Raw genomic sequence first — 15,320 nt, 5'->3', positions numbered from 1 at the left:
AAATAGATGTCCCACTGTACCCACCCCAACTGTTTGTATTCAAAGGAATGAGAAAATTTATTAACCACTAGGGGATCAGTTTTCAGGTAAGACTTAGAGGTTGACTAACCTGAAATACATGATTGTGACAAAACTCCTTGCATCAGTCTTTGGATCTGACTGGGTATCTGGTCAGTATAATCTATCTCTGAGCAACAGGTAGTCCAAGAGGTACCAAGAGGTAGTAGCTTCCCCGGTTCAATCTCGTTTCAAACAATGAAATAGTTTTCTCATAAGACAGAAATTGGATGAGACCTCTCGTTGAATTGAATAGGAGAGAAATGAGTTAGATCCACAAGTCAGTCACAAAATGGACATTGTGTATCCCACAGTTCTTTCATTTTTCACATATTAACCTATTTTACTGTCCCAAATGATAATCATTATCTAAAAATAAAATTGTTAGGTCATCATCCAAGGAAAAATGTTTATAACTAAGATCATAGGAATGATTTGATTTGAATCAATATTGAATAAATTAGCTTTAAGAAATACTATTTAAGATAGTTAATAAAGCCAACATTTATTAAACATCCCTGGTGTACTAGATACTACAGATATATACTCACAAACACAATAACCCCTGCCCTAAGTGAACTTGCATTCTTGGTAATCCATATCTAGAAAAGGAAAACCAGTATTTTTTAAATGTCAATTGAAACATCTCTTTTTAAGTACAAAGCATCACTTATATGAAGTTAAAAAAAAGAAAATGCTGTCCTTGTTTCTAGCAATGTCTAACTCTTGTTCTTTGTCCTAGGATGGTCCAGCTGTTGTTCTTACTTCTGTCAAGAAAAAAGTGAAGAATGTGGGCATCTTCTTAAAGGTAAAAAAGCTCAGGAAAATGGTCATAAATATTTTTCCAGTAGAATATCACATGAGAAATCCATATATTTTCAGTCCACTTAAAGTTTTGTATTCGTAAGAGATAGTATATTGTTTATTAAAAAATAGGAATTTTTTTAAAATAGCAATACAGAAAGCAATTCACTCCTTACTTCTCTCAAAATAGCATGTTTAACAAACTTTATTTTTAAATATGAAGAATATTTACACTATTAGTTTTGTTCAGTTCAGTTTGGTATTTTAAGAGACAAAAACTCTTTTAAGATGCATAGATTATATTGAATCAAGTTATAACTCAATTCTCACTTGGGTTAAAAAGCATTAATGATGGAACTCATTCTGTTTGACTAGTTTCATAAAAGAGAATTTACTTTTGTGGAGATAGGCAAATCTAAACATTACTGAATGTTTGGCTGTGTACCTAGAAATTTTTAGTCCTTAGTTGCCACTGGTTTGCTAAGTCACATAATTAGGTAAAAATATTTTTGCTATCAAGTAGATTGTATGAGCCATATTTCTATGTCTAGGACAGAAGAAGAGGAACAAGGTATATAAGTTTAGGGACTATTTTATTCAAAGACATTCTAATGTGAGAAAATTCTGTGTGTGTGTGTGTGTGTGTGTGTGTGTGTGTTTGTGCGCGCACACACGCATGCACTTATTTTTTACCACAGAATGAGGATGAAGAAGAAGAAGAAGAGGAGAAAGATGAAGCTGAGGACCTTTTGGGACGTGGTTCAAGAGCAGCTTTGCTCACTGAGAGAACACGAGTAGGTCTCCTGCTTTGTAAATTGTTCACATCTTTTGCCTGTGAATGTTTTACTTGTTTTAATAACTTGAGTTTATTTCTTTCATTAGAATGAGATGACTGCAGAGGAGAAGAGGCGAGCACATCAAAAGGAATTGGCCACACAGCTCAATGAAGAAGCCAAAAGACGTTTAACTGAGCAGAAAGGAGAACAACAAATTCAGAAGTAAGAGGATTGCTGATGACTCTAGATGGATTGAGCCCTAACACTTCAGAAGGCTTATTGTTCACTTTTATTGTTCTCATTCTAGAGCTCGAAAATCTAATGTATCTTACAAGAACCCATCTCTGATGCCAAAGGAACCACATATCCGTGAAATGAAGATTTATATTGATAAGAAATATGAGACTGTAATAATGCCTGTCTTTGGCATTGCAACACCATTTCACATTGCCACAATCAAGGTAATTAACTACCATATGCTAGACCAGTTTTCACCTAAAATTCCTTTGTCTCTAGTCATTATAATTCTCATTTCACATTATCCTTCTTTGAAGCTTCATCTTCTTTAATGCACTTTTCCAGTTTTATTTGCTATGTACTCCTATTATTCTTTGTTTCTCTCCCTATTTTCACTTCCTAGAAAAATGAATGCTTCAGGTGAATTTATTCATTAATAGATATGTCTGCCTGGTTCAGTGATAAAAACTGGATTTTCTACACCTAAAAGCAAAGGGGACTGGAGATAAATTTTACATAGGTAGAGTAACCCAGTCAGGCTTTTCTGATTAGGCAGATGGCCTCTACCTTCAGAATTGATTCAGAGTTTAGTAAGTAGAATGTGAAACCAGAAAGGAGACAAATGATCTAATTTGGCTTCATATATAAAGTTTGGCTAAAAATTAGAGTCATCTTGTGTTGTGAAAAACTACATTTGAAGTTGAATTTGAACTTTAATTCTGTAAAATTTAGAGAACGTTTAAAGAGCATATTACTGAATCTGTGCCTAAGGAAGACGTTTGGTAGTGATGTGAATCATCCATTTGATGGGCAAAATGGTTTGAAGACTTGTTGGGAGACTACTTGCGGTAGTGCTGGAGGATGGTAACATAAGAAATAGTAAAGGTCAGTGGAAACAGGTTTTAGAGAACCAGTTCCTTTTAACATGAAAATGCATCAGTCATAGTAGCAAGAGTTTATAAGCTACAGTGAGCTAAACCCATCAGATTTCTACACTAAATCTGGTACGAGTATAATTACCTTCTGAGAACTGAGGCCACCAAATTTATAAACATGGGTAAATTTATCTAGGTCAGAAGCTGTGTGAGCCAAGGCACCCATGCCGATCAGTAGTGGAATTGGGATTGTAGATAGCTAGTGTAATGTAGGAAACCTCTGAAAAGAAAAAAAGACCCTTGGTTCTCAAATGCTATACCAATAATACATCAGGTAAAGTATGGTAAGTTTTAAGGACTTTGGAGAATATTTGAGACTATTAATCTAGCTAAGTTCAAAGAGTTCATCACCTGTGTATATCTCAAAAATCTTTTAGGCACAGAGCAATTATGATCTGGAATAAGTTCTCAAAGTGATACAATCACAGATCTTTTGATATATTGTAGAGCTTAAAGTACCAATAACATCTTAAGTGAAGATGACCTCTGGGCAACTGGAAATGTGAATGTAAGATTCAGAACAGTGTTCAGGACCCAAAGATTTGGGATTCATATAAAAATAATCATTGAAAACATGGTAATAAATGAGATGGCAAAAAAGGAGGTCCTTTTGTGTAGAAAAAAGAATCGGGGCCTGCCATCTTGAAGAACACATACTTTAAGGTTCTAAGAAAGGACAAGTTACTGATGAGAGATTTGGTTTTTTTTTTTTTAATGGTACATCAGGGAAGTAGAAGAACTAGAAGAGAGGTAACCAATAATATCAGATGCCACAGTGAAGTGAATGATGTTAAAAACTAAAGAAAGATCATTGGATTTTGTGATTTTAAGATTATTAGTGAGCTGTGAAAAATATTTCTTTGACTGGTTGAACTAAAAGCCAGATTACAAGGGTTTTGAGAAAGTAGGAGTATGGCCTGAAAAATGAGAGGTAGAGTGATGTATAGATAGAAAAAAATCTTTTGTGTGTTTTTTGTCTTCCTTTTCTTTGAACAGAATATCAGTATGTCTGTGGAAGGAGATTACACCTACTTGCGAATTAATTTTTATTGCCCAGGCAGTGCTCTGGGCAGGAATGAAGGCAACATTTTTCCCAATCCAGAGGCTACATTTGTCAAGGAAATGTGAGTCCCAGGATGCCATCTATCTCAACTTTACTGGCTGAAATGTGATTCCTCTCTCCTGAGTTCCTCCTTGTCTAGCAAACTCCCAATGTCTCCTCTTAGAGGATTCATTTATAGTATCATGTGCATGGTTTATCTGGGAAAAGATAGACATGTAGTCAGTAGTTAGTCCCACTAGAGATAAGATCCCTCTTCTAAATAAATTGATGGCTACCAAGACAGATTGTTAATTTAATGGGGTAAATTTGGAGTACTGTATCTGAGTTAAGAAAAAAACTTAATCTAATCTTCCCTTTGATTAGGTTAATGATTTTTAAATATACTCCTTTTGAACAGCAAAAGAAATAGAGAATATGTTCTTTCTCATCATCTTCTCATTCTTCAATATAATTCTTTTCTCCTAAGTTAAACCATATTTGTTTTTCCCTTCTACTACAGCACATATCGAGCTTCAAATATGAAGGCACCAGGAGAACAGACAGTACCAGCTTTAAATCTTCAAAACGCATTTCGAATTATAAAAGAAGTTCAGAAGCGCTATAAGACTCGGGAAGCAGAAGAAAAAGAAAAGGAGGTGAGCCTTGGGAGTACTTGACTATGACCAGAACATATGCATAAAAGAGATTACACTGATTACTTCCTAGAGACATTTAGATATGTAATTGCATTCCCATTCATTGTTTTTTCAGGGCATTGTGAAACAAGACTCACTAGTTATTAATCTTAATCGGAGTAATCCCAAACTAAAGGATCTGTATATCCGACCCAACATTGCTCAAAAGAGAATGCAAGGCTCTCTCGAAGCTCATGTTAATGGTAAGAATTTTTCTGAATCACTGGCAGATATAAAGGAAAAAAATTGTTTCTTTACAGTTTTTCTGAAGCATTGCAGTATTCCATATAGTTTAATAGTATTTTTAGACACTCAGTTTCTTTGTTCCACCCAGGTTTCCGTTTCACATCAGTTCGAGGGGACAAAGTAGATATTCTCTACAATAACATTAAGCATGCCTTGTTCCAGCCCTGTGATGGGGAAATGATTATTGTCTTGCACTTTCACCTCAAGGTATACTTGGGGAAGGGGGACAGTAAGGGGGAAGGCCATGATTCTTGAAAGGGTCTTTTTTTCCTCTAGTATATGAATACCCTGGAGCTTTTTTTCCCCCCTTTTTCTATCTGTGAAATCTGAATTCTGCTCTTTTGAGTTTTGTACAGCAAATCCACCTCCCCAAAGACCTATTCCTCTTACATGCCTTCATGGTCCCCTCTAGAAATCCATTCTACTAGATAAATAAAATATTGTTCTTCATTCACAAAAATAGATTGCCTGTAATACCTTCAGAGACATCTAATCTTCTTAACAGGTATGATGTGGAAATGCCTTAAACAGGACCGGCACTACTTCCATTATAGAAATAGTTATTTTTCCAGCCCTATATATTATCTTTTGGGCTATTGTGTACCCTGAGTTTCCTAACTTCAGTTTTTATCTTTTCTGTTTCTTGCTGCCAGAATGCCATCATGTTTGGGAAAAAACGGCACACTGATGTGCAGTTCTACACTGAAGTGGGAGAAATCACCACTGACTTGGGAAAACACCAGCATATGCATGACCGAGATGACCTATATGCTGAGCAGGCCAGTAAAATTCTATATCTGGTTTGAGGAGAAAATAGGATAGGAGCCAAACTCTTTGTTATTAATTTATTATTAAAAGCACTGGCAACCATTCTAAGAGGCTATAACAAAATCATAATCTCATGTACTTTATGCACAAGACAATTTTAATTGTGTTCTACATAAGTCATATTTGAGCTTCACAGCAGTTCTGTAAATGAAATATTATCATGAACAGACAGGCTCAAAAATATTAAGTGGCTATGAGGTAGATGGCCACATAGCTAGGAAGTTTCAAAGGCAAGATTTGGGCCTGGCTCTTAAGTCTATATTATATTATATAAAGTGTTGTATTATCCAACCTGCTGTTTTATTGACAAATCAATGGATAAAACCCTAGTCTACAGACTTTTTTTTTTTTTTCTATCACTATTACATTGAACAAGGTGTTTAACTTCTTAGTGCTTCATTTTCCCCCATAGCTTCAGAAATAACCAGGATACAAATAGAAAGAGCCAATGTGATTTTGCATAGTAATTATTTTGGGAAAGGACATTATGTTTAAAAATCAGGGTGATATGTTTAATTATTTTTCTTTTTGTTCAGATGGAAAGAGAGATGAGGCACAAGCTGAAAACAGCCTTTAAAAACTTTATTGAGAAAGTTGAGGCCCTAACCAAGGAAGAGCTGGAGTTTGAAGTGCCTTTTAGAGACTTGGGGTAAAATATTTATTTGCACATTGTTGTGCAGATCTGACTTCTATCAGGAAAGGGAAAAGTTGAATTCTCCCCTCCATTAATGTCACTTTAATGCATTATTTATTCTTATCCTTATACATTGTACATTGTAATTGGAATCAGAAAACTTTGATTCAAGAGTGGCTCTATTACTTGATGCATGGAGCTTAGGCAAATTGCTTTACCTCTAATGGACAAGTTTTGGTTCTAGATCCTTTTCAGATTCCAATATTCTGTAATTCTTTTAAACTTCCTTTGAACATGAAATTTTATATGCAAAGATGAGGGAATGGAGAGACAGACAGAACATAGATTAAAATACATATTTGGCACTGGAAGGTAAGAATTCCCAGTATGTTGGAATTTGAATTTCAGAATTTGGAATGGGAAGGATTTTTATTATGGTATTGACATCTTCTGATTTTGGTCTTCTAATCTTAGTCTGCACAGTGTACATTTTTCTCACTTTTTTCCAGGTTTAATGGAGCCCCTTACAGAAGCACCTGTCTACTACAGCCCACTAGTAGTGCACTGGTGAATGCTACCGAATGGGTGAGTATTTCTTTATTACTTAGATTTTTGCATTCAAAAGGAAATAGTTTGAAGATGACTAGAAAGTGTTGAGAATTCGGTCTTAATTTTTTCACTCCAAACTTTTCTGTTAGCATTTTCAATTGATTTGTTGATTTATCAGCTCATTGTCCACAAGACACAGTTCCCACTTTACCTTATAACTTTTTAGTATTTGTAACTTTGTTCCCAGAATGTTCACTTCCATGCTATAAATTACATTCATTTTTTTTTCACCTGTTGAAATTGTTTTGCAAGTCAATTAACTTCATTTTTCTCAACTGTAAAATAAAAGATTCTCAGAATATTATAAGCAAGCTCTTTCATACATTAAATAGGATTTTTCGAGGATGGGGAAATGCTGATGGGTTTCCAGATGTACTCAGGAGGTAATGGGTCATTTCTACTCCCCCAGCCACCTTTTGTGGTGACACTGGATGAAGTGGAGCTGATTCATTTTGAGCGGGTCCAATTTCATCTGAAGAATTTTGATATGGTAATAGTCTACAAAGACTACAGCAAGAAGGTGACAATGATCAATGCCATCCCTGTGGCCTCTCTTGACCCCATCAAGGAATGGTTGAAGTAAGTTAACAAACTAGAGATTTTTATTCCATTGAACTTGAAATTCTGGGACTATTGATGTCAAGAATTATACAACTTATAGATTAAAAAAACTATTGATATGCTCAAGATCAGCTTGCCTTTGAGGTGAGTTTATAGATCAGAAATTAAAATTTTGGGCCTTGCTAATGGGGCTGACCCCTTTGCAATGAATGCTTAGTCATAGTATTGTTCTTTGTGAGTCAACATCTACATGTATTTTTTAAAATAGTATTTCACACAAAGATGTCTTCAAAAAATTTCCAATTCTTATTTTAAAGTGTTAGATCGGGGCAGCTAGGTGGCGCAGTGGACAGAGCGCCAGCCTTGAATTCAGGAGGACCCGAGTTCAAATCTGGTCTCAGACACTCAACACTTCCTAGCTGTGTGACCCTGGGCAAGTCACTTAACCCCAGCCTCAAAAAAAAAAAAAAAAAAAAAATTAAAATGTTAGATCCTTATAGATCCTTACTAGTTCTAGAGAGCAAATAAAAATTAGACAAAGGCATATTGTTTTGATGACAAGATTTCCACATTTTCAACTAGTGAAAAGCTTCTCTATAGTGGGACCACTTAAAACTAACAAAGGAAAATCATCCTTAAAAAGAGTTAGAATAGTAATAGGAGTAGAATTTGCTTCTTAAATTATCTAAAGGAAGTGGTTATATAATTTTGTCTGTGAGAAAGTTCTAAACCTAATAAATAAACATTAAGAATAATTTAAATTAGAACAAAAGGCTTGGCAATTGTCAATGTTGTAAAATTACTCATGCATATATCTGGTAAATAAAAACTATTTAAAAAAAAAAGAATAAATTTAATGTTCCATTGATCATTTTTCTTATATAACTTTTAGTTTCTCCAAAGATTATCTCCCCCACCATTATGAATAGTAGAATTCTCCTTTGTAATAAAACAAATAAATGCCTTATTTTGTACCTTTACCCCACTGTTTTAGAAGCAAGAGAAGCACTACCATTATTCTTGCAAAATTGCATTGATCACAGAGTTCTAAAGACTTAGTAGTGCTTTCCTTTATAATTTTGTGATCATCATATAAATTATCATCCTTACAGCATTCCAGTCTTTCCAAGTGCCTATGACCTCTTGTTATTCTTTTTGGGGGCACAGTATTATATTTCTATATAACAATTTGTTCAGCCATTTACCCACTTTACTTCCAGTTCTTTGCCACTACCAATACACTTTTTTAAAGAGTTTATAAAAACATTTAGACATGTGTACACATACACCTGCATTAGTGTATGCATCGAACTTTTATCTCATTGAGATCTGTGTATAATGGTCATATCAGTATGTCAAAAGATATAGTTTGGTGGCTTTTGTAAGTATAATTTCAAATTATTTTTTCAGGATTATTGGACTATTTCATGAGTCCAGCAATAGTGCATTATTATTGTGCCTCTCTTTTCATAGTCTCTTCAATATTTATTTTCCTTCATTCACTAACTTTGCCAGTCTAATGTATGTAAGGTGAAACCTCAGTTAATTTTAATTTGCATTTCTTTTAGTAATTTGGCAATTTTTTCATGGTGGTTGGTGGATTGCTCTTATCCCTACCTAGGTAATGCTGATAGTTCTCAGGCAATTTTTAAGTTAAAATCTTAACTGCTGCTATCCCTTTTATTTTCATTTCTTTCTTTTTTTTTTTTTTTTTTTTTTTTCCCCCTTCTTCCTGTATTCCTTCTCACCCCAGGTCTTATAATTGAATTACCTCCCTATAAGCAGTTTTCATTGCAGTTTAGAGAATAATAGCCAAAGAAAGTATAGTTCATTGGAGATAATGAATAGGCTTTCATTACTTACATACTACAGTTGGGAGAGAGTACACTGGCTAGAATTATCACATGTAAAATACAGAAACCATTGAACAGATGGGTGCAGCATTGATTAGGAAAAGAATCAGAAGTAATATTAAAGAAGTCAGTTCCCAAATAAATGGTCATTGATCAAGAGCAAATAGTTTTCAAATGAAAAAGTTCAAATTATTAATAATCATATGAAAATGCTTTAAATCACTAATTAAAAAAAAATTCAAAACAAGCCTGAGGTTTCACCTCATACCCAGCAAATAGACAAAGATGAAAATGATCAATGTTCAGTTAGTGTGGGAAGATAGACACACTGTTTGTTATATTATTGTTGGAGCTGTGGATCTAGTACAGTTTTGGAAGGCAATTTGGAAGTAAATAGAGTGACTGAAATGCTTGTGCCCTTTGATGCCAAGGTTCTACTATAAGCCACATAGTAAGTAGATCATTGACAAGAAGAAAGGCTTCTGCCTATGCATCAAAAGTATTGATAGTTGTTCTTTTTGTAGCAGCAAAGAACTATAAATGCCCATTGATTTGGAAATAGGTAAACAAATTGTAATACATGGATTTAATGGAATATTACCATGCTATAAGATTAACAACAAATATGGTAGGTACCAAGATTCATGGAAAGACTTATGGATGCAACATGAAGTGCAAAGAGCCAAGAAAACAATATACACAATGACTGCAACAATTTAAATAGCAAAAAGTTTATAGAAGTTTTTAAATCCTAACAATTAGGTCCTCCTGACTCCAGAGCTAATGCTATTATCTACTATGCCATCTAGCTGTCCTAATCCTAGCAATTAGGAGAGAGCTTTAGGATGAGAACTAGTTACCCTGGCAGGGTACTGCTACATGAAATTAGAATTTATTGGTATGGCATAGTTAAATAGCCTTATACAAAATATGTTTTATGTACTTAGGCAAATGTTATGTATTTGGCCATGTTAGTAACTAAAATAAGGTGACTTTTTAATAATATTCAAGGACTTTATGCAGTACTGGTTTTGATGTTACATAACTCCCTTAGTTCCTGTGACCTGAAGTACACTGAAGGAGTACAGTCCCTCAATTGGACCAAAATCATGAAGACTATTGTGGATGACCCCGAGGGCTTCTTTGAACAAGGTGGCTGGTCTTTCTTGGAGCCTGAAGGTGAGGTATGTGAACTTAGGGTTTCAGGAACCAGGTCAGTGGCTGATGTGTACAAAGTTGCCCTGTACCTTTTGGATGGATAGGGGAATGGAGACTGACATAAGAGCAAAAAGACCAGACCTCCTTGAGATGAGGAAGTAAGGAGAACAATGTCAAGTTTGGATCATTCTTCCCTAATCCACCTTACAGGTAAATCATAGGTCAAGTAATTGTATACACTTATATAGCTGTAGGTAGATTTGCCTGATTTTGTTATCACAAATACTGTCTGCATTTTACATTTGAGGGAAACTGAGCCTTAAAGAAAATGACTAATTCAAGATATCACATAACACTAGGGCATAGAGCCATGTTCTTTCTGTAATACCATTGTAAGCACTGTTTTTGTTTTTTCAAGTCACAAGGATAGACATTCTGAGTGACAAATTTTTAGCTTTTAAAATCTCTTCAGAAAACATTAGACATTCATAAGAAGTTGTATTCTAAAAACCATCCTCCACCCCACAATCCACCCTCCTTTCTGAGAACAAAAGTTTTTCATTTACCTGAAGGGGAAAAAAAACCTGATCTTTTCAAAAATAGAAAAAAAGGATATTTTTCAATTTTCCAAGTATAGACAAGTCATTATGCCTGTCAACCTTTGATGGGTGAATTTAAAAAAAAAAAAAAAAAAAAAGAGGTTGGATCTGATAATCTAAGATTCCTTCTATTTTTGAGAGTCTCTTAATCTATGACCCAAACAGAACCATTTTATGGTAACTTTGGTTATCTTGGACAAGTGCCTTTATTTCTTGGCTTTATTTTTGCCTCAGTTTCCTTACACAAAATGGAACTAGAACTGTTTTGAAAGGATTCACTAAATTATTGGTAGACAGACACTTAAAAATATGAAATGCCTTATCATAGCCTCTGCTATTCTTTTATTAGGGGAGTGACGCTGAGGTAGGAGACTCAGAGTCTGAAATTGAAGATGAAACTTTTAATCCTTCAGAGGATGAATATGAAGAGGAGGAGGAAGATAGTGATGAAGACTATTCCTCAGAAGCAGAAGAATCAGGTATGTATTTTTAGTCATCATTTGAAAATCTAAGGCAGTTTCAATGGGTTTAAATAGAAGGCAGTTCAGTCCAGTAATCTGATTCCCATCTACATTCCATCTTGGAGGTATGTATTCTGAAGCACTGCTTAACTCCTCTGAGATTACTCAAGTTACAGGGCCTCTACAGATGCTTGTATAATTTTTTTAAACAATTGAATATTTCCTTTACATCCCATTCTCCAGTTCTCAGCATACTGTCAATTCATTATCTTGTGCATTTACCCGCTTGAAATCTAGTATTATTGCCTATCCTTGTAAAATCTACCCAGCCTACTAGTTTATTTCACCTTAGCCCTAATTTTAATCTCCCCTCTGTTTATTCTACTTTTCCCAACCCAAGTCTGGGTTGCATTCCTGACCCAGAGATGAAAATTATTCAGGATTGAGAGGAAATGTCATAGTTGAAGGCAATCAGAAAAGCATTATCAACAGTTTCAGGAGCAATATTTTTCCTTGGTTGTCCTTGCTTAATATCTTAAGACTCTTGTCTTTTAATTTATACCATTCACTTTCTTCTGAGACAAATCAACAGATGGCAACTTTGTTAGATGTATATCTTTCCACATGCATCCTTCCTAGCTTCTGAATCACCTAATCTGCAGACCTTAAAACTTATATTCTGTTCCAGATTATTCCAAGGAGTCATTGGGTAGTGAAGAGGAAAGTGGAAAGGACTGGGATGAACTGGAGGAAGAAGCAAGAAAAGGTGAGTTGACTAAAGATGTTGGGAGCATAAACTTCTGCTTATGTAAACTTTGTAATTTTGGTGAGAATATCTTCTGTTTAGTTCTAGTCAGTGTAGGAGAAATATGTGGGTCTGGAGATAAGGAGGTCCTGGTCCTTATGCATGTTGTGAAGCACACCAGCAAGCTCAACTCAAGAGCCAGACAACCTCTTCAAGAGTCTCTTCTAAAATTTTCCTGTACAAAAACCCTCCCTGAAGCCAAACTTGAATTTGCCTCTAACCCCAAGACTGACAAAAGTATAGGCACACTTTAGGCACTCCCCTAAAATTTTTTTGATGGGTCCTTTATATAAATTTGCAGTGCAAAATTCAATACCCCAGCTTGAAGGTGGAAGTTAGCAGCCCAGTTAGGAGGGTCCTCTCTTTCACACACTGAAGCAGCTCAGTCTTCACTGGGGGCCCAGAGCTTGAGAGGGCAGGTCCACATAAGCCCCATTTTTAAGTCTTGGCAGCAGTTGGAGGGACAGGGTAGCTTTATTGGGAATCTGAGGCTCATTAAGTTTACTGGCACCATTTCTTCTCAGCTGACCGTGAGAGCCGTTATGAGGAAGAGGAGGAACAAAGCCGGAGCATGAGCCGGAAAAGAAAGGGTTCTGTGCACAGCTCAGGCCGTAGCTCCAGCCGTGGCTCCAGACACAGCTCTGCACCACCCAAGAAAAAGAGGAAGTAGATTTTTGAACTTTCATCCTTATAATCCTTTCTTCCTCCAGCCAACCCCTAAATATTTTACATGACATTAGAAACTGTATTTTTCCCTTCGTTTTCTTTTTGACTTTTTGCCATTTGTATTCATGGGTTTGGGGGCCATTTTGTATGGACCAATCTACTCAGTGAATTCCAGGGCCCACCAGCCGACCATAACGTATACCAATGGCCTCACACAGATGCCAAGGGAAGAGGTATTCTCAAATGCGGCCAGAGGCATCAGCTATCAATACAGTTTCCTTCCTCTTGAGGAAGACCTTGTTGGCTTCTGATACCACCCATCCATACATTACCCATTTCCATGGGGTTTGGGTTCTGAGCCACATGGATTCTGTGGTAGTTCAAAGGTATCCTTTTATAGAGTGGTATATATAGGGCATTGTCTGCACCCTGGATTCTGACCAGTAGGTTCAATTTCTCCTCCTGTCCTACCTACCCTTTTGCTATAATCTTCTCCCCAGTTCTTGGAAGTATTTTTTGAGGACTATCAGCAGTTGCTAAAGGCTGTTATAATCTATAAACCTTCGTATAGCAACTTCAGTAATTATCAATCTTCCCCACCTTCAAAGTGGGCCTGCTGTCTCCAAAGATGAGATAAGCAGTGCTTTCCTGCCTCACTGTCACACTTTTCCCCACAAAATTCATGACAGGATAGAAAAAAGTTTTCTGTACCAACTTGTAACCCTAAGTAGTAATTTTGTGCCTCACCTTCACCTCCAATTCCTAATAGTATCTAGAGGAGTTGTTTTGAAGCAGCAACAATTCTGGATAAGAATATTCTAGAAAAAGTACTCTATCAGGAAAGGGAGGAGGGTGGGGGAAGAAAGACAACACAGCCACTGGTCACTGTTCTTCATTTTTACTTGTCTTGCATTGTCCTGTATTTATCACAGTTTCTGTTGAACAGTTGTGTTTTTTTTGTTGTTGTTTTGTTTTGTTTTTAAGTATTTTGGGAGGGGTTTTTGCTTGCCATCTTCCCTCCTAGTCCTCTGCACTCACCCATCCCAGAACAGATCATTCTGTGTCCTGTGACTTTAGGGGGGGGGGAGAGAGAGGGTTTTTGTTTTTTCTCCTTAGCAGTAGGACTTGATATTTTCAACTTTGGAAGAACTAAATGATGAATAAAATGTGTTTTTTTGTAAGTTCACTTCTTGTGACAGTTCTTTTGTACAGTTCCCAAAGTATCCTGAAAGAGATCATGAGAAAATCTCATGTCTGCTTTCTCATCTATTGAAATGCCAAGATCTTGCACTGCAGGAGCCATATTTGAACAGATAGTAAATCATAAAAGTTGGTACCGGACAAAAAAGGTAACAATGAGTCTAGGTTTTCTCCATGGTAGTGAGGGAGACGCTAGATGTCACTAAGTGTATGGGGTATAAATCTGTGGAATAGCAAAGCACTTTGTAAGCAGATTTTACAATGGTCCCCTCAAAATGACCTTGTGATATATTGTTTTAGATAAGAGGCCCCTTGTATCTGCTTTATCATAAATGCATATCTTCACCCATCTCCTTGAAAATGGCCTGAAGTGCATCAGTTGCTTGAAGGGACACTTTCAGTTTTCCAATGGAGCTGACTTTATCCTGAGGATTGATGACTATTGCAAGAGAGAAAACAAGAAAAGAGCAGTTAGATTTTTCTCTACCCTCTACTGGATGCTAGGGACCAATAAGTATCATCAGTTGCTATCATCTCAAGGGACAGGAACTTGGACTTGCAATTTCTTTAATGGTGTCAGGCATTCCCAAGGAAAGTTCTCACTACCATCGTTTTTCTGCACCTTGTACTGTAAAATTAGGGTAGTAGCCAGAGGTTGTCTACTATATAGCCTGATTATTTGTGAGGCCAAGACCATGTCCTGGCTTGAAGCCCAGGCTTTACTTAGTCATGCTGCCTTCTTACTCTGAAGGATGAATGAAATTCATAGTGTTTTAAAGATGTGAGCATGCTATTCATATGTTAAACTCATTTATATTATAAAAGTATTTATCCTCATTTTACAGAGGAGAAAATTGAGACTTAAAAGGTGATGTAGCTGCCCCTAAAAATTCCACTAAAAATTCCAATTAATGAGTAAAAAAAAAATGTACAACAGTGGCAGCTAGGTGGTGCAGTGGATAGAGCACCAGCCTTGAAGTCAAGAGGACTTTGAGTTCAGATTTGTCCTCAAGACACTTTTAACACTTCCTGGCTGTCTGACCCTGGGCAAGTCACTTAACCCCAATTGCCTCAGCCAAAAAAAAAAAAAAGAAAGAAAGAAAAAATACAACAATGTTCTAATGTTATTAAATGGTTCATCCTGATTATGTAGG

The 15,320-nt window shown here is 36.0% G+C and overlaps 2 protein-coding genes across 13 annotated transcripts in view; one reads left to right on the top strand and one right to left on the bottom strand.

Moving 5' to 3' along the window:
* The window catches only part of SUPT16H (SPT16 homolog, facilitates chromatin remodeling subunit), a 28,885-nt gene extending 14,733 nt beyond the window's left edge, over window positions 1-14,152 (top strand). Inside the window, exons 11-26 of the mRNA XM_074294201.1 lie at window positions 800-865; window positions 1,560-1,655; window positions 1,744-1,859; window positions 1,945-2,098; window positions 3,806-3,933; window positions 4,372-4,507; window positions 4,623-4,749; window positions 4,881-4,999; window positions 5,446-5,571; window positions 6,157-6,269; window positions 6,764-6,839; window positions 7,273-7,442; window positions 10,332-10,461; window positions 11,384-11,513; window positions 12,184-12,261; window positions 12,825-14,152. Coding sequence (XP_074150302.1) covers window positions 800-865; window positions 1,560-1,655; window positions 1,744-1,859; window positions 1,945-2,098; window positions 3,806-3,933; window positions 4,372-4,507; window positions 4,623-4,749; window positions 4,881-4,999; window positions 5,446-5,571; window positions 6,157-6,269; window positions 6,764-6,839; window positions 7,273-7,442; window positions 10,332-10,461; window positions 11,384-11,513; window positions 12,184-12,261; window positions 12,825-12,970 — 1,911 coding nt within the window. The 3' untranslated portion in view covers window positions 12,971-14,152. The remainder of the gene's footprint in view (window positions 1-799; window positions 866-1,559; window positions 1,656-1,743; window positions 1,860-1,944; window positions 2,099-3,805; window positions 3,934-4,371; window positions 4,508-4,622; window positions 4,750-4,880; window positions 5,000-5,445; window positions 5,572-6,156; window positions 6,270-6,763; window positions 6,840-7,272; window positions 7,443-10,331; window positions 10,462-11,383; window positions 11,514-12,183; window positions 12,262-12,824) is intronic.
* The window catches only part of RPGRIP1 (RPGR interacting protein 1), a 33,416-nt gene continuing 31,944 nt past the window's right edge, over window positions 13,849-15,320 (bottom strand). For all 12 annotated transcript variants that reach the window (XM_074294188.1, XM_074294190.1, XM_074294189.1 and 9 more), the window contains one exon: window positions 13,849-14,605. In XM_074294188.1, coding sequence (XP_074150289.1) covers window positions 14,493-14,605 — 113 coding nt within the window. In that variant the 3' untranslated portion in view covers window positions 13,849-14,492. The remainder of the gene's footprint in view (window positions 14,606-15,320) is intronic.

This window comes from Sminthopsis crassicaudata, chromosome 2 (genome assembly GCF_048593235.1).
Source record: "Sminthopsis crassicaudata isolate SCR6 chromosome 2, ASM4859323v1, whole genome shotgun sequence".
NCBI lineage: Eukaryota > Metazoa > Chordata > Mammalia > Dasyuromorphia > Dasyuridae > Sminthopsis > Sminthopsis crassicaudata.
This window is presented reverse-complemented; position numbering and strand designations above follow the sequence as displayed.